Here is a 27,990-nt window from a genome sequence, read left to right on the forward strand (position 1 = left end):
ACCCAAAGGATTTAGAGTTTTAAATCTCCAAATCCAATAGGTCTCTCTTTGCCTGAGGTGGAGCAGTCTATTTCTCCCCCATTTACACTCAATTTGTTCAAGTGGATAAATCTTGAAAATGTTAGTTTCCCCTGGGTGGCACTTATTGCCATATCTAGGAATGCTATGATTTTTGACCCTGTTTTTGAGGTTCCTCATGTGTTCACCCCATCTCTTTTTGAGACAAGAGCATTTGATCTAGAATTCTAGGTTACTATGAGTAGGACTGGGGTCCGATACGGGGTCGTATTATCTAGAATTGTATATGTACAATTCACACATTCACTTCTTTTTATAGATATTAACATTTAGATGTCTCACACCGAGCTGTTTCAGCCACATCCATATGAGGATTAGCATACCCATATTGGTTACTGTATGGTTCGTGTTGTACTTTATGGGTAACATTTGGGATATGTTCTAGGCTCGAGTATATTATAAATGGAGCGTAGAGACGCAAATTGTAGACATTTTTTGTATACTTGAACATTTACGAATATAACTTTCCCTAGTGTCGTAATCAGATTGTAAGGGATTGGCAGTGCGCCTGAGCACACAATATATAGATCGTTTTTATGGTATTGACACGGGATCTTTATAACAAGTATGGATTTGGAAATAATATGTAAGATATATATATATATATATATATATATATATATATACATTTTAGCCATATATCACTACAATTAGTCCCCTAGACTGAGATTATATCTGCCAAACCATAGTGCATTGAGTATAGTTTTTAATACACATTTTGTTTGATATTTATTTCCAGAAGGTGTGTGTGCGCATTAGCAATCTGATTGGATCGTTATACTAGCCACCGATAGGTCCAACGCGAGGGTGTATTCTTTGCGCCTGCGCACTGCCATCCTGAGGACGCCGTGAAGTATATTTAAATCCGTGATAAACTGTGAATGCTAATTTACCTGATGATACGGTCGGTGTAAGACCGTGAAACGTTGAATTTATAGTGTTTTTTACTTGGTTTTAATAAAGTCCTTTTAATATACTGAGACTTTACACGGATTTACTTATCACATAAATTACACCCTTTGAACTTTTATCTCACTGTGGGGACACGGTACTGGCAGCCCCTGATTTGTTACTTTCCTGGGTGTGGACATCTAAACAGCAGGAGTGGTGTTAACAGCTGACCGCGGGGAGTTCCAGAGAAGGCGAGAGATAGTCAGCTGTGCGACTAAATTTGCTCAGCCTGCGCTTGTGGCACTTATCAAGTGCTGTCTTTCTCGTAAGTAGAGATTAGTTTAAGAGGGGCAAAGTGAATGATACCATTGATGCTGCACTATTGTTGCGCTATCTCTCTCTTATATCTTTTCATGATTTGTGGATACTGAGACGGCAGAACTTGCTATTCCTGTATATCGCTGGAGATCAACAGTTAACATTTTGCTGTGGGGATTTCCGAAAGAGACGGAGGGTAGTCAGCTGTGCAACTATAAAGTACAGTCTGCGCTTGTGGCACTTAACAAGTGCTATCCTTTTTGTAAGTAGAATTGAGTGAATCTGGGGAAGTGCATGTTACCATTGATGCTGCACTATTGTGGCGCCTTCTTTTTTCCTTTATGTTATGCACACACATGTAAACACACACAAATATAATAAATACACACACATATAAATACACACACTCATATATAAATACGGACCCACGCACGCACACACATGCTGTGAAGAAAAGTACCACATATGCACATTTATGCAGCACAGAGCATACACAGAAGGAAAAAACGGCATTTGAGTGGACATGAGCTTACAATTACTTATGGACATAAAGTGTGAAATATAAAGTACAAGTAACCAAGTAAAGTAGGATATCCATTTAACCATTCTGTTTTCAAGGTGCTGTATAATCCACAATAATGGAGGTCATTGATCTTTTAAGAAGAAGCCTTAGTAGTAGTGAAACTAATGGGACAGTAAACACCTTGTAATTACAAAGACATTTCTCTTGTGATGCTATAGAATAAGATGTCAGTCAAGTCTAAACATTTTTAAAACAAATTAACCCCTTGTCTGTTGCGGTGATTTTTCAAAAGTTTAACTCCACCCACCAATTCCTTCATATGGAGGAGCCAATTTAAGCTTGAGTATGTAGCTGACAAGGCTAACCACAGTTATATTGTTAGTATAAAATTCACTTTTTGCAGTTCTTTTATATTAAAGTCAATAAGGGAAACATGTAGCAGGGTTAGCCTTTATAAGTCATCAATGTTCATTTTCAGTTTAATTAGAAAGCTAAATTACATGAAAATAGGGCAAAATAAATAATTAAAGTTTCTTGCAAAGTTGTTCTACTATACATAATGAAACATTTTATATTCAAATCTTAGGTATAGATTACAAGTGGCATGTTAAGTTACCCCGGGTCCCGATAAGCAATACCGTGACAGTGCTAATTTATGTGCTTATTAAAAGTTGAAAGTAAACTGTAGTGCTCGAGCGAAAACAAAATTTGCACTCAATGGATTAAGGTTGTGTAACAGACGTTCCTTCTGAGAAGGACTAGGACACAAAGAAGGAACGAAAATTTCCTGATTGATATTGCTGTCCGAAACCACCTTCGGAAGAAATCCCAATTTGGTACGAAGGACCGCCTTATCCGCATGGAAAATAAGATATGGGGGATCACACTGCAGATCCAAAAGTTCTGAGACTTTACGAGTAGAAGAAATAGCCAACAAGAATAAAATCTTCCAAGACAACAGTTTAATATCAACAGAATGCATAGGCTCAGATGGAACCTGCTTTAACAACCGAAAAACAAGGTTAAGACTCCAATGAGGAGAAACAGGTTTACATACTGGCCTGATTCTGACCAGGGTCTAAATAAAAGACTTAAAGTGAAGGTAAACTTTGATGAATTAAAGCCCGTTTTTTAAAAATACTATTAAAAACAGGGGCACTTTCATTCATCAAAGTTTACAAAGCAGCCGTTTTGATTAAAAACTTACCTCTCTTCTTTGCACAGCCAGAGCAGCTTCCCCCACCCGGAGATCCTCTCTTCACACGTCATCAATGACTAATCCAGCTTCCTCCAATCACGACTTTCCCCCCAGGGTAGTCATTGCCTGAGGCCATGCCGTGATTGGAGGAAGTTGGATTAGTCATTGCTGACGTGTGAAGAGAGGATCTCTGTGTGGGGGAAGCTGCTCTGGCAGTAAAAAAAAAAAAGTTTTTAATCAAAGCGGCTGCCTTCTAAACTTTGATGAATGAAAGTGCCCCTGATCCTCAGCACTCAATAGTTCACAGCCCCTTATTCATGCTTGATACTGTTGTTTAACACCTGGTAAGTCGGCCAAACGTTTTTACAATAAAACAGAAAGGGCAGAGATCTGAATCTTCAGAGAACTGGCTGACAAACCCTTCTACAAACCCTCATGGAGAAAAGACAAAATACGGGGAACTCTCAGCTTACGCCAATGAAAAAACTCCAAGATTCGCACCAGTATAAGTAGGTGCGCCAGACATTATGATATATCTTGCGAGTTTTCGGCTTACGAGCCGGGATCAAGGTGTCAATAACCTGTTCAGAAAAACCTTGTCTAGACAAGACTAGGCGTTCAATCTCCTTGCAGTCAGCTTCAGAGAATCTAGATTTGGATAAAGAAAAGGACCCTGAAGTAGAAGGTGGAGTGGACGACATTTTCACCAGGTCCGCAAACCAAATTCTGCGAGGCCAAGCTGGAGCAATTAGAATTGCCGATGCTCGCTCCTGCTTGATCCAGAGGAAGGAGAGCAAACAGAAGAAACAGGTAAATCAGTCCAAAACTCCAAGACTTTAACCACAAGGCTCTGCGAGATAGAATGGCAAGACTGAAGGTCTTTGCACTCAGACGAACAACCTGCATACTGGCATCATAAATTAAGGTATTTGCCAACTCTTAAGCCCTGATCCTTTCCTGGATCTCCTCCATAGTGATCTCCTCCAAAATTAGTTCAGATAAGGAGTCACACCAATATGAAGCCATGCCAGTGACCGCTGCCATACTAGCTACCGGTTGCTTTAGCATTCTTTAGAAATGTACTGTTCTTGAATTTTTACGCAGACATAGTACTGAATTGATATTGATTTATCGGCCACCCTTTTTTTGTTGTCTGTTTTTCACTTCTGTCCTTCCAGCTCTACCTATAATGCAGCATGTTATTATGTGTGGTTTTTCTTCAACATTTTTTTTTTATTTCTTTAAATGTTAACTATAAAGATGCTTGTTTAAATATGGATTTCTGCAGGCATTATTAATCCTTTAACACTTAGAGGGACAGTCAACAAAAAAAAAATGTATTGTTTAAAAAGATAGAGATAATGCCTTTGCTACCCATTCCCCAGCTTTGCACAACCAACATGGTTATATTAATATACTAACCTCTACATTTCTCTCTGTTTCAAAGTCCCTAAAGACAGCCCCATGATCACATGCTTTTGTATTTGCTTTTTACAACAGGGGAAGCTAGTTCATGTGAGCCATATAGATAACATTGTGCTGACACCCATGGATTCTAACAACACAGCACTAATTGGCTTAAATGCTTAGAAGCAAGGTAATCACAGAGGTAAAACGTGTATTATTATAACCATGTTTTCTGTGCAAAACTGGGGAATTGGTAATAAAGGAATTATCTATCTTTTAAAACACTAAACATTTTTGAGTTGACTTTCCCTTTAAGAAAAACTTGTGTGCTGCTTTTTTTTCATATGATGGAAGGAGCAGGTTCACTGCTCTTATGTCCAAATTACCTTATTTGTTGCTCTCTATATGACAGATTCATTTTACCTGGAGATATGGATATTGATGAACTCCCATATGAGGATTTTTTGTCCCCGGAAGAAGCAGCAGAAAATAGGAAGGCCAGAGAAAAACAGAAACAAATACAGCTTTTACAGATGGTTGACTTTGCCAAGTGAGTAATCATATTAATGGAGCTAAATAGTGTATTAACCCCTTTGTGACCAGAGCACTTTTCCATTTGTTGACCGTCTGGGACCAGGGCTAAATTTACATTTCTGTAGTGTTTGTGTTTAGCTGTAATTTTCCTCTTACTCATTTACTGTACCCATACATATTATATACCGTTTTTCTCGCCATTAAATGGACTTTCTAAAGATACCATTATTTTCATCATATCTTATAATTTTCTATAATTTTTATTTATAAAATATGAAGGAAAAATGGAAAAAAACACTTTTTATAACTTTGACCCCCAAAATCTGTTACACATCTACAACCACCAAAAAACTCCTAAGCTAAATAGTTTCTAAATTTTGTCCTGAGTTTAGAAATACCCAATTTTACATGTTATTTGCTTTTTTTGTAAGTTATAGGGCAATAAATACAAGTTGCACTTTGCTATTTCCGAACCTTTTTTGTTCTCCAAAATTAGCGATAGATATATTGGAACACTAATCTGTCAGGAATCCCTGAATATCCCTTGACATGTATATATTTTTTTAGTAGACAACCCAAAGTATTGATCTAGGCCCATTTTGGTATATTTCATACCACCATTTCACCGCCAAATGCGATCAAATAAAAAAAAAAAAAAAATAAAAAAAAAAAAACTTTTTCACAAACTTTAGGTTTCTCACCGAAATTATTTACAAACAGCTTTTTACAGTTATGGCACAAATGGTTGTAAATACTTCTCTGGGATCCCCATTGTTCAGAAATAGCAGATATATATGGCTTTGGTATTGCTTTATGGTAATTAGAAGGCCGCTAAATGCCGCTGCGCACCACATGTGTATTATGCCCAGCAATGAAGGGGTTAATTAGGGAGCGTGTAGGGTTAATTTTAGCTTTAGTGTAGTAGACCACCCCAAGTATTTATCTAGGCCCTTTTGGTATATTTCATGCCACCATTTCACCGCCAAATGCAATCAAATAAAAAAAAATCTTAAACTCTTTCACAAACTTTAGGTTTCTCACTGAAATAATTTACAAACAGCTTGTGCAATTTTGGCACAAATGGTTGTAAATGCTCCTCTGGGATCCCCTTTGTTCAGAAATAGCAGACATATATGGCTTTGGCATAGCTTTTTGGTAATTAGAAGGCCGCTAAATGCCGCTGCGCACCACACGTGTATTATGCCCAGCAGTGAAGGGGTTAATTAGGAAGCTTGTAGGGTTAATTTTAGCTTTAGTGTAGCGATCAGCCTCCCACCTGACACATCCCACCCCCTGATCCCTCCAAAACAGCTCTCTTCCCTCCCCCACCCCACAATTGTCCCTGCCATCTTAAGTACTGGCAGAAAGCCAATACTAAAATAAAAGGCTTTAAAAAAAAATATTCAGCTGTGATGGACCCCCCCTTGGCCCCCAACCTCCTGATCTCCCCCAAAAAGCTCTCTAACCCCCCCCCCCCCCGCTACCTATTTGCCGCCATCTTGGGTACCCAGTTCTCTTAATATAGCGCTGAACTATAATAACAGCGTTAATTATACTAATACACAAAGTTAAAAGAGACAATAGATGGCTTTATAATAATAAGCACACACATCTTTTTATTAAATGATAGTTTTCAATTCTTGGGTGTCTAAATATGAGATAGATTTTGATTCGCCTGCAAAACACACCTCTCCATACCGATAGGCTAAGCAGCCTTTAAATATCTTGTACAGGGAGTGCAGAATTATTAGGCAAGTTGTATTTTTGAGGATTAATTTTATTATTGAACAACAACCATGTTCTCAATGAACCCAAAAAACTCATTAATATCAAAGCTGAATAGTTTTGGAAGTAGTTTTTAGTTAGATTTTAGTTATAGCTATTTTAGGGGGATATCTGTGTGTGCAGGTGACTATTACTGTGCATAATTATTAGGCAACTTAACAAAAAACAAATATATACCCATTTCAATTATTTATTTTTACCAGTGAAACCAATATAACATCTCAACATTCACAAATATACATTTCTGACATTCAAAAACAAAACAAAAACAAATTAGTGACCAATATAGCCACCTTTCTTTGCAAGGACACTCAAAAGCCTGCCATCCATGGATTCTGTCAGTGTTTTGATCTGTTCACCATCAACATTGCGTGCAGCAGCAACCACAGCCTCCCAGACACTGTTCAGAGAGGTGTACTGTTTTCCCTCCTTGTAAATCTCACATTTGATGATGGACCACAGGTTCTCAATGGGGTTCAGATCAGGTGAACAAGGAGGCCATGTCATTAGATTTTCTTCTTTTATACCCTTTCTTGCCAGCCACGCTGTGGAGTACTTGGACGCGTGTGATGGAGCATTGTCCTGCATGAAAATCATGTTTTTCTTGAAGGATGCAGACTTCTTCCTGTACCACTGCTTGAAGAAGGTGTCTTCCAGAAACTGGCAGTAGGACTGGGAGTTGAGCTTGACTCCATCCTCAACCCGAAAAGGCCCCACAAGCTCATCTTTGATGATACCAGCCCAAACCAGTACTCCACCTCCACCTTGCTGGCGTCTGAGTCGGACTGGAGCTCTCTGCCCTTTACCAATCCAGCCACGGGCCCATCCATCTGGCCCATCAAGACTCACTCTCATTTCATCAGTCCATAAAACCTTAGAAAAATCAGTCTTGAGATATTTCTTGGCCCAGTCTTGACGTTTCAGCTTGTGTGTCTTGTTCAGTGGTGGTCGTCTTTCAGCCTTTCTTACCTTGGCCATGTCTCTGAGTATTGCACACCTTGTGCTTTTGGGCACTCCAGTGATGTTGCAGCTCTGAAATATGGCCAAACTGGTGGCAAGTGGCATCTTGGCAGCTGCACGCTTCACTTTTCTCAGTTCATGGGCAGTTATTTTGCGCCTTGGTTTTTCCACACGCTTCTTGCGACCCTGTTGACTATTTTGAATTAAACGCTTGATTGTTCGATGATCACGCTTCAGAAGCTTTGCAATTTTAAGAGTGCTGCATCCCTCTGCAAGATATCTCACTATTTTTGACTTTTCTGAGCCTGTCAAGTCCTTCTTTTGACCCATTTTGCCAAAGGAGGAAAGGAAGTTGCCTAATAATTATGCACACCTGATATAGGGTGTTGATGTCATTAGACATCACCCCTTCTCATTACAGAGATGCACATCACCTAATATGCTTAATTGGTAGTAGGCTTTCGAGCCTATACAGCTTGGAGTAAGACATCATGCATTAAGAGGATGATGTGGTCAAAATACTCATTTGCCTAATAATTCTGCACTCCCTGTATTGTCCCTGCTGGTATAGTCTTGATAAAGGCCTCGTAGTAGGCTGAAGCACGTTGACCTTTTGCTTCCATCCGACATACCAGCCCGAGTGATTCTTATGTTAACGGTGAGAGCATTACTTCAAGGAGCCATTTTTCTAGACTGTTTGTGTAGTAGTTTTTTTTCTTCCCCATACAGGTTTTTTTTCTATCAGGATTCGGAAACCGACGCCCGGTTTCCGCATCTCTCCCTCCATCTGGAGTTATTTTAAGAACCGGATCTCTACTTGAACGTTTTTGAGTTTAATGTCACTCAAACATTTTGAGTATATTTTCACTTGGAAATAACTGTGACTATTTTTTATATATATATATTTTTCCTTTTCTCTTGTAAGGTGTATCCAGTCCACGGGTTCATCCATTACTTGTGGGATATTCTCCTTCCCAACAGGAAGTTGCAAGAGGACAACTCCTCCCCTAACTTCCACCCCCAGTCATTCTCTTGCAACTCTCGACAAGAAACGAAGTATCAAGAGATATGTGGTGACTTAGTGTAGTCTTACCTTCAATCAAGAGTTTGTTATTTTTAAACGGTACCGGCGTTGTACTGTTTTTCTCTCAGGCAGAAATTAGAAGAAGAATTCTGCCTGGAGATTTGATGTTCTTAGCGGTTTGTAACTAAGGTCCATTGCTGTTCTTACACATAACTGATGAATATGGGAAAACTTCAGTTGGGGGAACGGCCTGCAGATTACCTGTTTTGAGGTATGTTCAGTATTTTTATTTCTAGAGAGAGGAATAAGTTCTAGAAAATGCTGACATAGCCTTGTGTATTTGAGGTAAGCCTGATGCAGTGATTTAACAGCGACTGGGATCATGCTTACATAACAGGGTAATACTCATGTTAATATTCATATTGCTTAGTGTCAAAACGTTTACATGATTTCATAAATAGGACGTTTTTTCTTTGAGGGAGACAAGTCTTTATTTGGGGCCTAGTTTCCACATGGCTAGTCAGATACTCCCAGGAGTATTTTCTTAAGGCCCCTCTGACATCCAGTACATGGTGGGAGGGGCCTAATTTAGCACTCTAACTGTGCAGTTTTAATACAGACTGAGACATCCAGCTTCCCTAGAAGAGTCCTCTGGCATCCGAGAACCATTTCAAAGGGGTTATTTCTGCACAAAATCGTATTTAAGGGCAGGTAGGAGCCTCAGCAGAGCTGTGGCATGGTGCTTAATTGATTTTTAACGTTTTTAACGTTTTTCAATCCGGTTTGGATTTAAGGGGTTAATCATCCATTTGCAAGTGGGTGCAATGTTGCTTTAGTCCCTTACACATACTGTAAAAATTTCAAAGATTTTACTGTATTTTTTCACTGTTTTGCAGTTTAAGTGCTAGTTTTTTCTCTTAAAGGCACAGTAACGTTTTTTTTAAATTGCTGTTTCACCTTTATTAAAGTGTTTTCAAAGCTTGCTTGTCTCATTACTAGTCTATTAAAGTGAGGGTAAATTTTTCACCTGTGCCACATATTTGTAATATTTATCAGTAATATTACAGTTTCGCTATGTTTTTCTTTTATTTCTTTAATAATACACTTTATATTTTTATCATTTAGTTCCTTACCGTTATCGCCGTCGCTCCTCCAACCCTCCTCTTACTGTATTTTCTATCCATTACGTATAGAGCGGTCACACCCGCTCTATACGTAGTGTAAATGCGCATTCACGCTAAATTCAACTATTGCGCATGCGCTAATCGCCAATCCGGATAAAAATGCGCATGCGATATTAATCAGGCAGCATTTTTAACGCACATGTGTCAACCTAATTTGCTACATAGTAGGAGCAGCAAGTAGAAGCAGCCATCTCAAATGCGAACTATCTTGGCACCAAACAAGAATTAGCTGTGCGCATGCGCAAATTGTGAACGCGCAATGGAGATAATCATGTTTAGATTAGATTCCGCGCATGCGCAATAGGTTACAATTTCAGACAAAAAAATATGAGTTTAGATGCGACGAAAAAGGTATTTTTTTTATTTGTGAGAGCAAAACGATGAATGAAAGTCCTTTTTTTTTTTAGATTAATTGTGTAAATGTGCAGAGCAGAACCACTAAGTTTACTTCACTTTAAACATGTCTAACATAGAGGAAACTCCTTGTTCAATATGTTTGGAAGCCATTGTGGAACCCCCTCTTAGAATGTATACCAAATGTACTGAAATTTCTATAAACTATAAAGACCATATTATGGCGCTTAAAGATTTATCTCCAGGGGATTCTCTGACTAAAAAGAGGGAGATTATGCCATCTAACTCTCCCCATGTGTCAGAACCTATAACTCCCGCTCAAGTGACGCCAAGTACATCTAGCGCGTCTAATTCTTTTACCTTACAGGACATGGCGGCAGTTATGAATGCTACCCTCACAGAGGTATTCTCCAAACTGCCAGGGCTACAAGGAAAGCGAGACATCTGTGGGGCTAGAATTAATACAGAGCTTTCTGACACTTTATTGCCTGTGTCCGATATACCCTCACAATGCTCAGAAGCCGAAGCAGGTGAGCTTCTATCTGTGGGTGACATTTCAGACTCGGGGAAGGCGTTACTTCAGTCTGATTCTGAGATGACAGCATTTAAGTTTAAGCTTGATCACCTCCGCTTATTTCTTAGGAAGGTTTTAGCGACTCTGTATGACTGTGACCCCATTGTGGTTCCAGAGAAATTGTGTAAAATGGACAAATACTTTGCAGTACCTGTTTACACCGATGTTTTTCCAGTCCCTAAGAGGTTTTTGGAAATTATTACTAAGGAATGGGATAGACCAGGTGTGCAGTTCTCTCCCCCTCCTGCTTTTAAAAAGATGTTTCCCATAGATGCCACCATACGGGACTCGTGGCAGACGGTTCCTAAGGTGGAGGGAGCAGTCTCCACCCTAGCTAAGCGTACAACTATCCCCGTCGAGGACAGTTGTGCTTTCCAAGATCCTATGGATAAAAAATTGGAGGGTCTCCTTAAGAAATTTTTTATACATAAAGCTTTTATTCTCCAGCCTCTTGCATGCATTGCCCCAGTTACTGCTGCAGCGGCTTTTTGGTTTGAGTCTCTTGAGGAGGCTCTACAGGTGGAGACCCCGTTAGACGATATTCTAGACAGGATTAAAGCTCTTAAGTTAGCTAACTCCTTTATTTCTGACACCATTTTTCATTTAGCCAAGCTAACGGCTAAGAATTCAGGTTTTGCCATTCTGGCGCATAGGGCGCTATGGCTTAAGTCCTGGTCAGCAGACGTTACTTCAAAGTCTAAGCTTTTTAACATCCCCTTCAAGGGACAGACCCTATTCGGGCCCGGTCTGAAGGAGATCATTTCTGATATTACTGGAGGAAAAGGTCACTCCCTTCCTCAGGATAGGTCCAATAATTTAAGGACCAAACAGAATAATTTTTGTTCCTTTCGAAACTTCAAGGGTGGCGCAGCTTCAGTTTCCTCTAATGCAAAACAAGAGGGAAATTTCGCCCAGTCCAAACCAGTCTGGAGACCTAACCAGGCTTGGAATAAGGGGAAGCAGGCGAAGAAACCTGCGGCTGCCTCTAAGACAGCATGAAGGAGTAGCCCCCGATCCGGGACCGGATCTAGTGGGGGCAGACTCTCTCTCTTCGCCCAGGCTTGGGCAAGAGACATCCAGGATCCCTGGGCATTAGAGATTGTTTCCCAGGGATATCTTCTGGACTTCAAAGCTTCATCTCCAAAGGGGAGATTTCATCTCTCACAATTATCTTTAAACCAGATAAAGAGAGAGGCATTCTTACGTTGTGTTCAAGACCTGCTGGTTATGGGAGTGATCCACCCAGTTCCAAGGGAGGAACAGGGGCAGGGCTTCTATTCAAATCTGTTTATAGTTCACAAAAAAGAGGGAACTTTCAGACCAATCTTTGATCTCAAGATCATAAACAAATATCTCAGGGTCCCATCCTTCAAGATGGAGACTATCCGAACCATCCTCCCTATGATCCAGGAGGGTCAATATATGACTACCTTGGACTTAAAGGATGCTTATCTCCATATTCCGATTCACAGAGATCATCATCAGTTCCTCAGGTTCGCCTTCTTAGACAGGCATTACCAGTTTGTGGCTCTTCACTTTGGGTTAGGCACGGCACCAAGAATCTTTACGAAGGTTCTAGGGTCCCTACTGGTGGTTCTAAGGCCACGGGGCATAGCGGTGGCTCCTTACCTAGACGACATTCTGATACAGGCGTCAACTTTTCAAATCGCCAAGTCCCATATGGACATTGTTCTGGCTTTTCTGAGGTCTCACGGGTGGAAGGTGAACGAAGAAAAGAGTTCTCTCTCCCCTCTCACAACAGTTTCCTTCCTCGATTCAGTAGAAATGAAAATTTTTCTGATAGAGGTCAAGTTATCAAAGCTTCTAACTTCCTGCCGTGCTCTTCATTCCACTTCTCGGCCGTCAGTGGCTCAGTGAATGGAAGTAATCGGCCTAATGGTAGCGGCAATGGACATAGTTCCGTTTGTCCGCCTACATCTCAGACCACTGCAACTTTGCATGCTCAATCAGTGGAATGGGGATTACACAGATTTGTCCCCTCTGCTAAATATGGATCAAGAGACCAGGGATTTTCTTCTCTGGTAGTTCTCTCGGGTCCATCTGTCCAGGGGAATGAGTTTCTGCAGGCCAGAGTGGACTATAGTCACGACAGATGCCAGCCTTCTGGGCTGGGGCGTAGTCTGGAACTCACTGAAGGCTCAGGTTTCGTGGACTCAGGAGGAAGCCCTCCTTCCGATAAACATTCTGGAACTGTGAGCGATATTCAATGCTCTTCAGGCTTGGCCTCAACTAGCTGCGGTCAGGTTCATCAGATTTCAGTCGGACAATATCACGACTTTAGCCTATATCAACCATCAGGGGGGGACAAGAAGTCCCCTGGCAATGTTGGAGGTTTCAAAGATAATTCTATGGGCAGAGGTTCACTCTTGCCATCTCTCAGCTATCCATATCCCAGGAGTAGAGAACTGGGAGGCGGATTTTCTAAGTCGGCAGACTTTTCATCCGGGGGAGTGGGAGCTCCATCCGGAGGTATTTGCCCAGCTGATTCAACTATGGGGCAAACCAGAACTGGATCTGATGGCGTCTCGTCAGAATGCCAAGCTTCCTTGTTACGGGTCCAGGTCAAGGGATCCCCAGGCAGCGCTGATAGATGCTCTAGCAGTGCCCTGGTCCTTCAGCCTGCCTTATGTGTTCCCACCATTTCCTCTCCTCCCTCTTCTGATTGCCAAGATCAAGCAGGAGAGAGCTTCAGTGATTTTGATAGCACCTGTGTGGCAACGCAGGACTTGGTATGCAGATCTGGTGGACATGTCATCCCTTCCACCATGGACTCTGCCGCTGAGGCAGGACCTTCTACTCCAAGGTCCATTCAAACATCCAAATCTAATTTCTCTGCGGCTGACTGCTTGGAGATTGAACGCTTGATTTTATCTAAACGTGGTTTCTCCGATTCGGTCATTGATACCTTAATTCATGCTCGAAAGCCTGTCACCAGGAAAATCTATCATAAGATATGGTGTAAATATCTTCATTGGTGTGAATCCAAGGGTAAAGTCAGGATTCCTAGGATATTATCTTTTCTCCAAGAAGGATTGGAGAAGGGATTGTCAGCTAGTTCCTTAAAGGGACAGATTTCTGCTCTGTCTATTCTTCTGCACAAGCGTCTGGCAGATGTTCCAGACGTTCAGACGTTTTGTCAGGCTTTAGTTAGAATCAAGCCTATGTTTAAACCTGTTGCTCCGCCATGGAGTTTAAATTTAGTTCTTAAAGTTCTTCAAGGGGTTCCATTTGAACCTCTGCATTCCATAGATATAAAACTTTTATCTTGGAAAGTTCTGTTTTTGGTAGCTATCTCTTCGGCTCGAAGAGTTTCAGAGTTATCTGCCTTACAGTGTGATTCCCCTTATCTGATATTCCATACAGATAAGGTAGTGTTGCGTAACAAACCTGGATTTCTTCCTAAGGTGGTATCTAATAAGAATATCAATCAGGAGATTGTAGTTCCGTCACTGTTTCCTAATCCTTCTTCAAAGAAGGAACCTCTGTTACACAATCTTGGCGTGGTTCGTGCTTTAAAGTTTTATTTACAAGCTACTAAGGATTTTCGTCAAACATCTGCAGTGTTTGTTGTCTACTCTGGACAGAGGAGAGGCCAAAAGGCTTCGGCATCTTCTCTTTCTTTTTGGCTGAGAAGCATAATCCGTTTAGCTTATGAGACTGCTGGCCAGCAGCCTCCTGAAAGAATTACAGCTCATTCCACTGGAGCGGTAGCTTCCACATGGGCTTTTAAAAATGAGGCCTCTGTTGAACAGATTTGTAAGGCGGCGACTTGGTCTTTGCTTCATACTTTTTCTAAATTCTACAAATTTGATACTTTTGCTTCCTCGGAGGCTATTTTTGGGAGAAAGGTCTTGCAGGCAGTGGTGCCTTCCGTTTAAGTTCCTGCCTTGTCCCTCCCTTCATCCGTGTCCTAAAGCTTTGGTATTGGTATCCCACAAGTAATGGATGAACCCGTGGACTGGATACACCTTACAAGAGAAAACAAAATTTATGCTTACCTGATAAATTTCTTTCTCTTGTAGTGTATCCAGTCCACGGCCTGCCCTGTCACTTTAAGGCAGGTGTTTTTTATTTTTAAACTACAGTCACCACTGCACCCTATAGTTTCTCCTTTCTCTTGCTTGTTTTCGGTCGAATGATTGGGGGTGGCAGTTAGGGGAGGAGCTATATAGACAGCTCTGCTGTGGGTGTCCTCTTGCAACTTCCTGTTGGGAAGGAGAATATCCCACAAGTAATGGATGAACCCATGGACTGGATACACCACAAGAGAAAGAAATTTATCAGGTAAGCATAAATTTTGTTTTTTCAGTACTGGAATCTTTTCAGATTGGCCAATTCTGCAGTTAGTCATTCTTTTGACTATTATTTTTTGGTCCTCATCTTGCCGTTGGTTGTTAATTTGTTCTTATTTGTTGCACTTTATTACTTGTTATATATTAAATGTATATTTTATAAATTGTATCTACAAACATATCTCACTTTTATTCACTTTATTTTTTATTCACTTTATTATTTCTATTTTTTTATCTCTCAGTAAAACATAGGTTTACTGTATGTAACACGTAACTTTGTTTCGCAGCATAACTTTATAACTGCACGGCATTAGTTAATACTCTATGGGAGACAGCTCTTCCCTATAGACCCTTCAAATTTGCAAACTGGGATTTTCTTCACATTTGAATACATTATTCCTCTTTTTCATTAATTGTTGTTTTACCTATACACCTCAATATAACCTTTTACTATTTGACACAGTCTTTTAACACCAACTGTATCCTACACTAATTATATATAATAGATAACATCTATGCTATATTATTGGTAATCTCTTCCTTTCCATAGGTTATACACTGTACTTCACGTTTTCATAGGTTATACACTATCTAAAGTATTTTTCAACCTATTTAAATATAAACAATTAAAATATCCATTAACCTATTTAAATATTGGCTGTATAGGTTACATTTATCTCTAAAGATACCCCATGCAGTATCTATCTCCCACTCGACCATTAACTTTTTTTTTTCGTCTTCAGAATTACTCTAATTCATATTAATTTTTGCCTTTCTCTAGGCTAGGATATTCTTTATTCTCCACCTGTCCTGCTAGTGATTTTAACAGCAAGTGCAACATTGTCATTAAGTGTGTCTTTATCCTCTCATTCTTATCTCCTCATTATACTTAAGCCTCCCTTGGGGCGCTCCTTCATACATTCACATTTTTTATATACTCATCTGTACAATTTCGTTAGGCGATTGTCCAAAAAGAAGTGAGCCTGTATACATCTCTTTAACTTTGTAAATAGCTGACTTGAAAATATCACATGACCATCTATTTTCAAAAAAGGAAGCAGTGACATTTAGAGAGAAGTGGCAATAGTACTGATACTCTATGGTAAACCCTTTTATTGTATTCCATTTAAACATTCTTGGAACCAGCACATAATATTAGGCAATTTAAAAATATGTGAAAATAACTGAGCTACATTACAAGCAGACAGAAAACCAGGAAGAGCTGTCTGACTTTGCATTTGAATTAAAATAATAATAATAATAATAATAATAAAGCAACAAAAATAATTAAACAAAATATTTGCTTTGTATAATAGTCCCCTTCCCCGCAATGCTTTGTTGTTGTTTTTTTAAAGCAAGTGTTATTCTATGAAACTACTAGTTACTATAGTCTGAACATTGAAAAAATAAAAAAGATTAGAATATATGCTGTCCCCCTATATAGGTTGCACAGATATGATAATTGTTTTTTTTGTTTTTTCATTTATTTTAATGAAAATGTATATTTAGAATCAACACTTTTTTTCTCTCACACTCTAATTAGACTACACTCAGTTTTGGTGGCTATATAGTTTTATTGTGCAAGTACATAACACTCCCAAAAGTTTTCAGGGTGCCTCTCCTTCTTGTATATGTAACTCTATTTGGTTTTAGCTAGACAAGGCTGTAGCTCTGTTTAAGCATTGTTCTTTTGTACAAAAGATATGATGACCCCTCTTCTTGCTTACCACACCTGTTGTCCATCTAACCACCTTTTTAGTGTGTTACTTACTGATAGTTTAGCTAATGTTACTAAATGGCTTTCACTTTCTTGAAATCCCATATGCTGCTGAATTACCCGGTGCATAACTGGGTCTGTGGTATTTTTGGGAAATGGTATATAGAGAAGAACCTTCTTCGAACGTCTATTGGTGCTTCAATCTTGAGTTTCTCCAGTGTGAATAAATATGGGTTTGTCTTTCACTTGTTCTTTAGTGGAATATTTATATTCACACTAATGTCCTGACATTCTTTATAGTTCTGGAAAGGATTTATACTCTTTTCTAAGCCCTGAAGACTTCTAAGAGCCTTTTATCTTCTCACCCGTTATGAATGTGGTTCTGCTGCAAGTGTGAAGACATAGATTTATTAACTACAAATCACATTTTCTCTTATTACTTTTGTAATTTTGACCATGTTAGTTATGCATTTTCATTGTTTTTATTCCTTAGCTTAACACTGGAACAAAAAGAATTGTGCCGTTGTAGACTTAAGTTATTAACCTACTTGGATCGTTTGTCGACATACGAGGTGAGGGCTGTGATTGATGCTGTTTTTTTTTTTTTTTTTTTTAAACGACTTATCTTATTTATAGTTTTATGATTCATGTCTTTTTTAATTATTGATGTATAATATATGGCCTGTATTTTGTAGTTTTCTGTATTTTTTTAGTTCACATTGATTTTTAGATTTATATTTTTGTATTATAAATATATATGTGTGTGTGTATAAACTGTATGTATATATAATATAACAGGTTGAGCACTCTCTGATCTCCTTAGTCTATTTTGCATGGATTTTCAATATAAAATTCACAGTTACTTCAATACAGACTTTGGTCTTAAACAACAACAAAAATATAAGGCACGATAATGCAAACTTTTGTGAACGTTGGTGCAGCATTTTTAACAAATGCTCCTATGATTTATTGCCCTTAGTAATTGAAGAAGTGTATAGATTAAAGTCACAAATAAAAAAATGGAATGGAGTTCATAGAACAAAATAAATTGCATATTTTTTTGAAGTCTGATAAGAATGAGGGTTGTGAACTACACAAAAAACTCAAGCCGATAGATGCCAACTGAAGTTAATTAATTTTAGAAATAAAAAAACTGCAATCTGTGGAAATACAGTATAGGGAGAAGAATGCATAGATAGTTGGTAATACTGGGAAAATAACTTGATGATGCACCCATGGAGGACATGTAAATCTTTCTCAGCAATAGTAGTGTTGAGATTCTGTAGATTCAGATACTTTATCGGTTATTACATCACAAAATAATGACAAGTGTCATATATGAGATGTGTAGGGTAGAGGCAAAAAAAAATATGGTATCAGAACAGCTGATATTTTGGTAACTCAGTTACAGAGTAATTATTGTTGCTGAGAAATTATTTGTTAAAAGGACAATGTACTCAATCAGGCAGCTGGTAACAGTTCATTGTATTCACGGATGCTGCAAGAATACTCTTTCAAATTGTCTTGAGTTCTCCCTTAGACTGGGAAGCTGCTTTTTATTCTAGTTTTTGTTTTAGATATAGAGAAAAAGCTTATCACAATAACTTAAAAGTTTGCAATAGGGGATATAAAGAGAGTGATCTAAAGATACACTGAAAAAAATTAGTTTAAAAGGTTAAAAAGACAGAAGAAAAATCTATGAACTTGTTCACATTGTATACTCCAAACATTACAATACTATTTCTTTTTTATGACACAATGAGTCCACAGATCATCTTAATTACTAATGGGATATTCACCTCCTGGTCAGCAGGAGGTGGCAAAGAGCACCACAGCAAAGCTGTTAAATAGCTCCTCCCTTCCCTCCCACTCCAGTCATTCTCTTTGCCTATGTTAGTGATAGGAAGTGGTAAAGTGAGGTGTTAGAAAATATTCTTCAATCAAGAGTTTATTATTTTTAAAGTAGTGCAAGATTGTGCTGCTTTGTCCTAGGGTGTAGCCATAGTCCATATCAGTCTCTTCAGTAGCGCATTGATGGCTTTAGTGTAATGGGAACTTGTGGGACATAATTCTCACTGCGCCTCCCATATTTAATACTGCCCTAATTCCTATAGTCTGAGGGATATGACTCAGTCTTTGATTTCTTTGCAGGTCGATGTGAGGAAGAGGACCTCTCAAACCTGTGATCTCCCTTGCTGTCAGGCAGTAATATGAGGTAAGTGCTGCTTTTATTTTTCTGTGAGCAGGGGACAACTCAGAACAAAGTAAGCACATTGGATCTACCTTATACCCTATATAAAGGGGCTCAATATAAATGTGGCACTTTATTACTTTTATAAACTCTCCTAGGCTGGAGAGGACTGCGGACAGAATTTTATAGCAGGCGCTGGGGCTGGTTAGAACGCTTCAATATTGGCTACAGTGGTTACGGGGTTAACATAAGTATTTTTCCCCGGGATGAAAGCTTTTACTTTGGGTACGCCCACAATGGGCGGATCTTTCTCCTTTGCGCGCCACTTCTATGCGCTTCAGTCCGGGGGACATACTGAGGAGAGTTAGTCTATGCCTGTCTAGGAGCGCATGTTCCGTGTCAGACATGCATTCCTAGGACCGGACTGCTGAATTTTCTTCTGGCGGTATTCCGGATCGTCTACTGCATAGAGAGATTTGATTCAGCTCTTGGCCAGTAAGGTAGGCGCCTCAGCAGTGTAGCTGAGGTGTGGAGGTAGCTGCAAGTTTATTTAATAACAGAAATAAGCAGAAACTGTTATTGCTACTTTACACAGAGCGCAACAAAATAGTTGATGTCTGAATTTAAAGAGAAGTAATCGGGCTGATGGTGGTGGCAATGGACATCATCCCATTTGCTCGGTTCAACCTCAGACCTCTGCAGTTAAGCATGCTCAGGCAATGGAACGGAGATTGTGCGGACTTCTGGAGCAGGAGACAAGGGATTCTCTTCAATGGTGGTTGTCTCTGAATCACCTCTCCCAGGGAACCTGCTTTCGCAGACTATCTTGGGTGATTGTGACAATAGACGCCAGCTTTCTAGAGTGGGGAGCAGTCCGGGGATCCCTAAAAGCTCAAGGAGTTTGGACTCAGTCAGAGTCTGTTCTTTCTATAAACATTCTGGAGCTGAGAGTGATCTTCAATGCTCTTCTGGCCTGGCCCTAGTTGGCCTCGGTCCGGTTTATCAGGTTCCATTCGGACAATATAACATTAGTGGCTTACATCAATCATCAGGGAGGAACGAGGAGTTCCTTAGTGTTGACCGAGGTAGCCAAAATAATCCAGTGGGTGGCAGTCCAATCTTGCTGTCTGTCGGCGATCCACATCCCAGGGGTGGACAACTGGGAGGCAGATTTCCTAAGCAGGCAGACTTTTCATCCGGGGGAGTGGTACTTCATCCGGAAATGTTTTCAAACCTGATTCTCAGGTGGGGTCAGCCGGAATTGGATCTCATGGCATCCCGACAGAATGCCAAGCTCCCGAGATACGGGTCGAAGTCCAGGGACCCCTGGACGGAGCTGATAGATGCTCTGGCGGTCCCTTGGACCTTTAGTCTAGCATACCTATTTCCTCTGTTTGCTCTTTTTACTCTGGTTATTGCGCAAATCAAACAGGAGAGAGCATCGGTGATCCTCATTGCACCGGCTGGGCCTCACAGGATTTGGTATGCGGATCTGGTGGAGATGGCATCTCTGCCACCTTGGAGACTTCCGTTGAGGAAGGACCTTCTAATTCAGGGACCTTTCTTCATCCAAATCTAGTTTCTCTGAAGCTGACTGCTTGGGGCTTGAACGCTTTTTTTTATCCATGCGGGGGTTTTCTCACTAGGTCATAGAGACCATGATTCAGGCTCGTAAGCCTGTAACTAGAAAGATTTACCATACGATTTGGCGTAAATATCTCTATTGGTACGAATCCAAAGGCTACTCATGGAGTAGAGTAAGGATTCCTAGAATTTTGTCTTTTCTGCAAGAGGGTTTGGAGAAGGGATTATCGACAAGTTCCCTAAAAGGTCAAATCTCGGCCTTCTCCATTTTGTTACACAAAGTCTGGCGGATGTCCCAGATGTACAATCATTTTGTTAGGCCTTGGTCAGGATCAGGCCTGTATTCCAACCAGTTACTCCTCCATGTAGTCTTAATTTAGTTTTCAAAGTTCTTCAAGGGGCTCCATTTGAGCCCATGCATTCCATATATATTAAGTTGATATCTTGGAAAGTTTTATTTCTTGTTGCTAGTTCTTCTGCTCGGAGAGTGTCTGAGCTCTCGGTATTACAGTATGAGTCTCCTTATTTTCCATTCAGATAAGGTAGTTTTACGTACTAAATTAGGATTCTTTCCTAAGGTTGTTTCTGATCAGAACATTAATCAGGAGATGGTTGTTTCTTCTTTGTGTCCTAATCCTTCTTCTCAGAAAGAACTACTTTGCACAATTTGGACGTGGTCCGTGCTTTAAAGTTTTACTTGCAGGTGACTAAGGACTTTTGTCAGTCGTCTTATTTGTTTGTTATTTTCTCAGGAAAATGTAAGGGACAGAAAGCTACGGCAACTTCTCTTTCCTTTTGGCTGAAGAGTATCATACGTTTTGCTCATTCTACGAGGGCTGTTGCTTTCTCATGGGCATTCAGAAATGAAGCTTCTGTGGAACAGATTTGCAAGGATGCAACTTGGTCTTCTCTTCACATTTTTTCAAAATTCTACAAATTTGACACTTTTTCCGTTTAGGTTCCCTGTCTTGTCCCTCCCGTATCATCTGTGTACTCTAGCTTGGGTATTGAATATCATTAGTAATTAAGATGATCCGTGGACTCATCGTGTCATAAAAAAGACCTGTTGTGTGTTTACTGTGGGAGTAGTGCAGCATCTCATTTATTTATAGTGGGTTCAAACTCCCATCACCTGCACCTAGCCAAAACATAAAATATAAATGATCATTTAACCTATACTATTGATTTTGTCATGTAATTCATTATTTGCCTTTATGGGAAAAACTAGTACTCCCTTCATATAGAGGTCTGCTTAGCATGAAAGTACCATAGATTTGTTTATTGTGAAAGACTATCAGAACAACTGGCACATATTGTTATGCCCACACATAGTGCCAATGTTTAGAACCAAAAGCTATATATGTGTGTATATAAGCACACACAATATAGGGGCACCAGGTATATGTTCCCATACAATAGAAAATATATATATGTCAATATGGATAATATAAAAGCAGATTATATATACAAATGGTATTGGAAATCTAAACAATAATGTAAAGAAAATGGTGAATCAGACCAGAGAAAGTCTCATAAAAGACTTGCAGTCGGTGTACAACAAAGGTGGCAATTCTTGTCTCCAAACAACCTCCAAGGCAGCTCTTCTGAATGTCTGGCCAGACACTAAGGAATTCTACAATGTAAAAGAGAAATAAGACGCCTCATAGAGAAGACAGACCGCAACCAGATGTGAGCAACAGCAAAGTCGGAAAATTACTCACATGTGGTTAAGCACAGAAACCTGCCAAACAAGCAGGCCGGATCCTCGGAGTCACCCGGCAGACTCGCCTCCAGTGCTGGATCACGGTCCTCAAGCAAATGCTGAGCACAGGCCTCCAAAGGATCTTGAATACCGGATTCCCAGTTAATAGACTTAGCATTTCTCCAAACACCTGATTAGTTGCCAGATAATTAAGTGTAATTCATTACTCCATAGAACACATTTCCCCTACTCCAGAGTCCACTGGTGGCGTGCTTTACACCACTTCAGCCGATGCTTGGCACTAAGAATGTTGATGGGAGGCGTATGTACAGCTGCTTGGCCATTGAAACCCATTTCATGACGTTCTAGATTCACATTTCTTGTTCTAATGTTGCTTCAGAGACGGCTTGGAATTCTGTAGAAAGTGATGTAACAGATGATAGCTGATTTCTATGCACTTCAGCTTTCCTCATCTGAATGTTTCTGTGTTCTACCTTTTTTTTGGCTGTGCTGTTGTTGCTTCTAGACACTTCCCCTTCACAATAACAGCACTTACAGTTTATTGGGGCAGATCTAGTAGGGCAGAAATTTCCCTATCTTGCATGTTAAAGGGGCATCCATGTTTAAAGTCGCTTAGCTCTTCAGTACAACCCATTGCACTGCCAATGTTTGTCTATAAACATTTCATTTCTATGTTCTGGATTTCATGCACCTGTTGGCAATGGGAGTGGTTGAAACTCCTGAACTCAATAATTTGTAGGGTTGCCCATATACTTTTAAGCATATAGTGTTTGCCATAATGATGTCAGTTTGGTACTGTTTTACTTATATAATAGGGATTTGCGTTCGGATCCTTCATTAGGATCCAAATGAGGAAGTAGGATCAAAATGAGGAAGAAGGTGGCTGCTCGTGGAACTTGACTCTTTTCGGTGTAATTTTACTTCTTGTGAAAGTTAAACGCACTAAGATCTGTGTAAATCCAGATCTTACTGTGCTTTTACAAGAAGAAACCCGGTTCCGAAAAGAGACGAATGCCACAAGTGACCACATTCTTCCGCATTTGGATTCTAACAAAGGATCCAAATGCACATCCCTATTATATAAAATAGGTCATTAGGATTGTTCTGTAACATTAATGTGAAAGAGATGATGATTGGTATGATTTAAAAATGCCCTTATGATATACTTTGCCAACATTTTTGATTAATGCATATGGAATAGTTTTTTTTTTTTTTTTGTTTTTTTTTAAACGAGGGGCTTGTTTACACAGGGGCTTATTGGTCTTAATAATGACCTCAATAGAGGCTCAAACATCTTTATTTATTTATTTAAGGAATATGTTATTTTAAGGGATAGAGTATACAGTTTAAAATAACTTTCCAGTTTACTTCTATTATCAGATATATTTCATTCTTTGGTATCCTTTGTTGAAGCCACAAATCAGAAGCTAGTTCGCAATGCATTGTTGCACTTAAGCCTACCTAGGTATGGTTTTCAACATAGGATACCAAAGAACAAGGCAGTTTAGATAATGGAAATCAATTAGAAAGTTATTTAAAAGTACCCTTTAAGGAGCATGAAAATTTTCTTGCATGATTTTTTTCCAAGTTCATTAAAATAGTTTATAATCATTGGTAATACTTTAATGAAGTGGCTTGTTCTAATCAAAATGGTTGTAAGCGAGTACAAAGAGGGAAATACCACATGGAACTCATTTAATTTTTTAATTTGCGTGTTGCCTGTCTCACAAACTGTTAATGAATCTCACTTATTTATGAATTTAGTAACAAACAGCAGCCAACTATAATTTTTATAAGCAAATAGGTGTTTCATCTGACCTATTATATTATCCTTTTTGTTTTATTCTCAGACATATCCTGCAGGCCTATACACTATATACCATAAACGAATGATAAATAAGGCAAAATAAATAATTTCCCTGTCTTCCATGCTATCAAAGAAAGCTGAAACCTGACAAGCTAACACTGAATGCACTTTTAATATACTGAATGTGCCAGGCTTGTGATAAATTGATCGCAATCATCCATTCATAATCTATGGTTTTACTGTGCTTTGCTGAAACTCTAACATCTGTTTCTTTGTCCTAAAGGAAATCCTTGGGGGACCTCACGAAGCAGTGGAAAGATACGATTCTGAATTCTTCAAGAAGTTTAGGAACCAAAATATTGTGCTGTCAGCTAGAACATATGCTCGGGTAATGTTACAAAGTCAAAACAATAAAGATAAAATTGATTCCCTTTTCATTGGACAGCCTTTCACCTCTATTATAATTTGTAATCTCACACTGTTAGTTAACTCATCACTAATTCCCTGTGTGAGGTTTTGAACATCAATAGCAATTCACAACAAAGTTATTCCAGTTAACTTAATATGAATGCACCTTGTGCTTAAAGGGACATTGTACAGTAAAACTTGTATTTCCTGTAATGTCTTCTCATTCCCATTATGGAGTGTATTAAATAGTCTATAAATAGAAAAGCTATGTAATGAGCGGCAACAACTGTAATAATTCTCCAAGGAAAAGACGAACAGCAGGCACTGCAGCGAGGGCTCCATTAAAAGTAAAAAACCTTTATTCAATAAAGGTTTTTTACTTTTAATGGAGCCCTCGCTGCAGTGCCTGCTGTTCGTCTTTTCCTTAAATCTTATCTAGTGGCTCGGTTTCGCCACTGCTACGGCACTCCGTTATCCTTAGTGGGCTGAACTTTTCTCAGATGAACCGGTATCACTTCCGGTTCATTTGCCGGGTCCCCGGATGCTGCCAGAAATGCTGCACTCTCTATGTAATAATTCTCCCTGTGGAATGTGCTAAGCTGCAATTGCTCTCAATATTGGCGTTTGTGTATACAGAACAAGATAAGATAAGTAGGCTTTTGTGTTTAAAGAGATATATAAGATAATGAGATCTCATCTCCCTACAAGCACATTTAAATGGGTGTTGGCCACAAGGAACATTACAATCTGTTTCGTATATAAAATTGAATTTTAAATTAAAAATTTCCTATACATTTAATACTGTGCAGCTGGTATAATAAGTAATTCAAAACACATTTAGGACCAACAAGTTTTACAGCACTGTGTCCCTTTAATATAGTAACATTTTATTTATTTATTAAATTATTTTGCATTTGTTTTTTTATTAGTATCACTGACTTTTTGTATGTAGAGTAATTTACGTTATCTAACCTTTGCATTTTATTTTGGAATCTGTGAAAAACTGGAATTCTTAAAAAGTGAACCTCCTTGAGAGTTGACTTGCACTGCTCCTTCAGATTGGTCTTTAGTCATACAAGATCTGACATTTACTAAGTAAACACAGATGATTGGTTTGACAGGATGGGTGATAAATTAACTGAATTAATTGGTGGAGAAATTACTTAGATTGCCTCTGGCAGGGTTGTGCATGGAATGTATTTAGTCTGATATGGACTTTATTTGCATTTAGAATTATTAAAAAATATACTTAAAAAGTCCCATCCAGTGTTCCATTTGCTTTTCCTCTTCATCTGTATTATGGGTCTTTGCGATTTCAGCATTTCCATCATCCTATTATATCTAATGATTTACGGAGAGAGTGTTAATTTTTGCCATGTAGGGTTAAAATATAAGTTTCACAGTGTACAGTTGTAAAAGTTAGAATTTTTCAGTGGATATTTTTAAATATATAGCTAAATCAACTACACATAACAAAAATCCTCTATATATCGCCTAGTTGAACAGAAAGCAAATATGTATTTGTCCTCCTACTGTTAAGCTAATTAGAGGCCTCTTAATAGTAAATATCGACTATAATGGTCATACTCATGATACATTATTAATGGTTTGCAAACTCAACAATTCAGGACAAACATACCATAAATGCAAACGCGCATAGCCCCAAGATTTTTTAAATGTACTTTGGGCGATATGCTTGATTCCTAGTGTACACAAAGGTAGGAAGAAGCACAATATTTTAGGATAGTACATTTTGAGTCAAGGTTTTACAGGGAAAGCGACAAAATATAGACGTGTGTATGTATATATATATATATAGATCAGTTTTGGGAAAAAATGTTTTATTCTATAAACTACTGACAAATTTCTACCAAATTCCAAATAAAAATATTGTCATTTAGAGCATTTATTGTAGAAAATGACAACTGATCAATTTAACTAAAAAGATGCAGTGTTTTCATACCTTGAATAATGCAAATAAAACAAGTTCATATTCATTTTTAAACAACACAATGGAATTACCCAGCTTTCATGTGTCATGCGACCACCATATCAAGACCCTGTCATGGTCAGCCTAATCTCCAGAACTGAACCTCATTGGAAACCTCTGCAATGTGATAATGAGGAAGATGGATGGTCACAAGCCATCAAACAAAACTGAGCTGCTTGAATTTGTACGTCAGGAGTGGCATAAAGTCACCCAACACTAATGTGAAAGACAGGTAGAGAGCATGTAAAGATGCATGAAAGCTGTGACTGTAAATCAGGGTTATTTCACCAAATATTGATTTCTAAACTTCTTACTAAGTTTAAACATGAATATGATCTAGTTTTCTTTGCATTATTAGAGGTATAATAGAAGTATACTTTTTTGTTATGTCAGTCGTATAGAATAGATAAAAAATGTTCATTTTACTCAAACACATGCCTATAGTAAATAGTAAAACCAGAGAAATTGATTATTTTGCAGTGTTTTTTCCAGCGCTGTATATGTATGTATGCTTGTGTGTGTATATATATATATTATTTGTCAAACATTTTAATATAATCTCAAGGTCTTTGATGACTCTTTAAAGGTAAGTTTTTAGCCTATAGCCACAGTGCTTTTTGGGTTGGGTAATCAACTTTAAATACTGAAATGAAAAACTTGTTTGCATGACGTGCAGATTCACTTAGATAATCATGTAACTACTTTGAACTTGGTATTAAAAGTTCACTTCCTACACAGAAATCGATCGATCAGTGCAGAAGCTCATTTGTATATATCTTGTATTGGCCATAGCAGATCAAATAAGATAGAAATACTTTAATGTATATTTTGCTGTCAAAATGACAGTTTAAATATTTAAAAGGACACTCAAGTCGAAATAAACTTCAGATAGAACATGCAGTTTGAAGACACTTTCTAATTTACTTCCATTATTAAATTTTGCACAGTCTTTTTATATTCACACTTTCTGGGGAACAAGATTCTTCTGAGAATGTACACAAGCTCACAGGGTATACGCATACTAGTCTGTGATTGGCTTATGTCTGTCACATGATACAGTGGGCCGGAAAAAGGGGGGGGGATGCATTTGTCAGAAACAAAATCTACTGTTTATTTGAAATTCAGAGTAGGTGTTATTGCATTGTATTTTAATTATGTACTTGTTAATAATGCAATATCTCTGCATTGAGTGGTCCTTTAACAAAAATGTCTCTGTTTTCTGAACTTTTGCATTGTAGTGCTTACATAATAACATATTGTATGCATATATACAATTAGTTTAATGCCCCTTTAAAGTGTTTCATTCATGATTCAGATATAACTTTCCAATTTACTTTATCACATTTGCTTCATTGTCTTGCTGTTCTTTGTTGAATAAACAGCAATTTTCTACTGGGAGCTAGCTAAGCACATCTGATGGGCCAGTA

General features: G+C 38.7%; 1 protein-coding gene across 3 annotated transcripts in view; it reads left to right on the top strand.

Annotated features, from left to right (window-relative positions):
* NBAS (NBAS subunit of NRZ tethering complex) overlaps nt 1-27,990 on the top strand; it is a 1,903,611-nt gene that overhangs the window by 535,323 nt on the left and 1,340,298 nt on the right. For all 3 annotated transcript variants that reach the window (XM_053709663.1, XM_053709664.1, XM_053709665.1), the window contains exons 18-20: nt 4,828-4,965; nt 17,354-17,432; nt 24,449-24,553. In XM_053709663.1, coding sequence (XP_053565638.1) covers nt 4,828-4,965; nt 17,354-17,432; nt 24,449-24,553 — 322 coding nt within the window. The remainder of the gene's footprint in view (nt 1-4,827; nt 4,966-17,353; nt 17,433-24,448; nt 24,554-27,990) is intronic.

This window comes from Bombina bombina, chromosome 4, assembly GCF_027579735.1.
Source record: "Bombina bombina isolate aBomBom1 chromosome 4, aBomBom1.pri, whole genome shotgun sequence".
Lineage (NCBI taxonomy): Eukaryota > Metazoa > Chordata > Amphibia > Anura > Bombinatoridae > Bombina > Bombina bombina.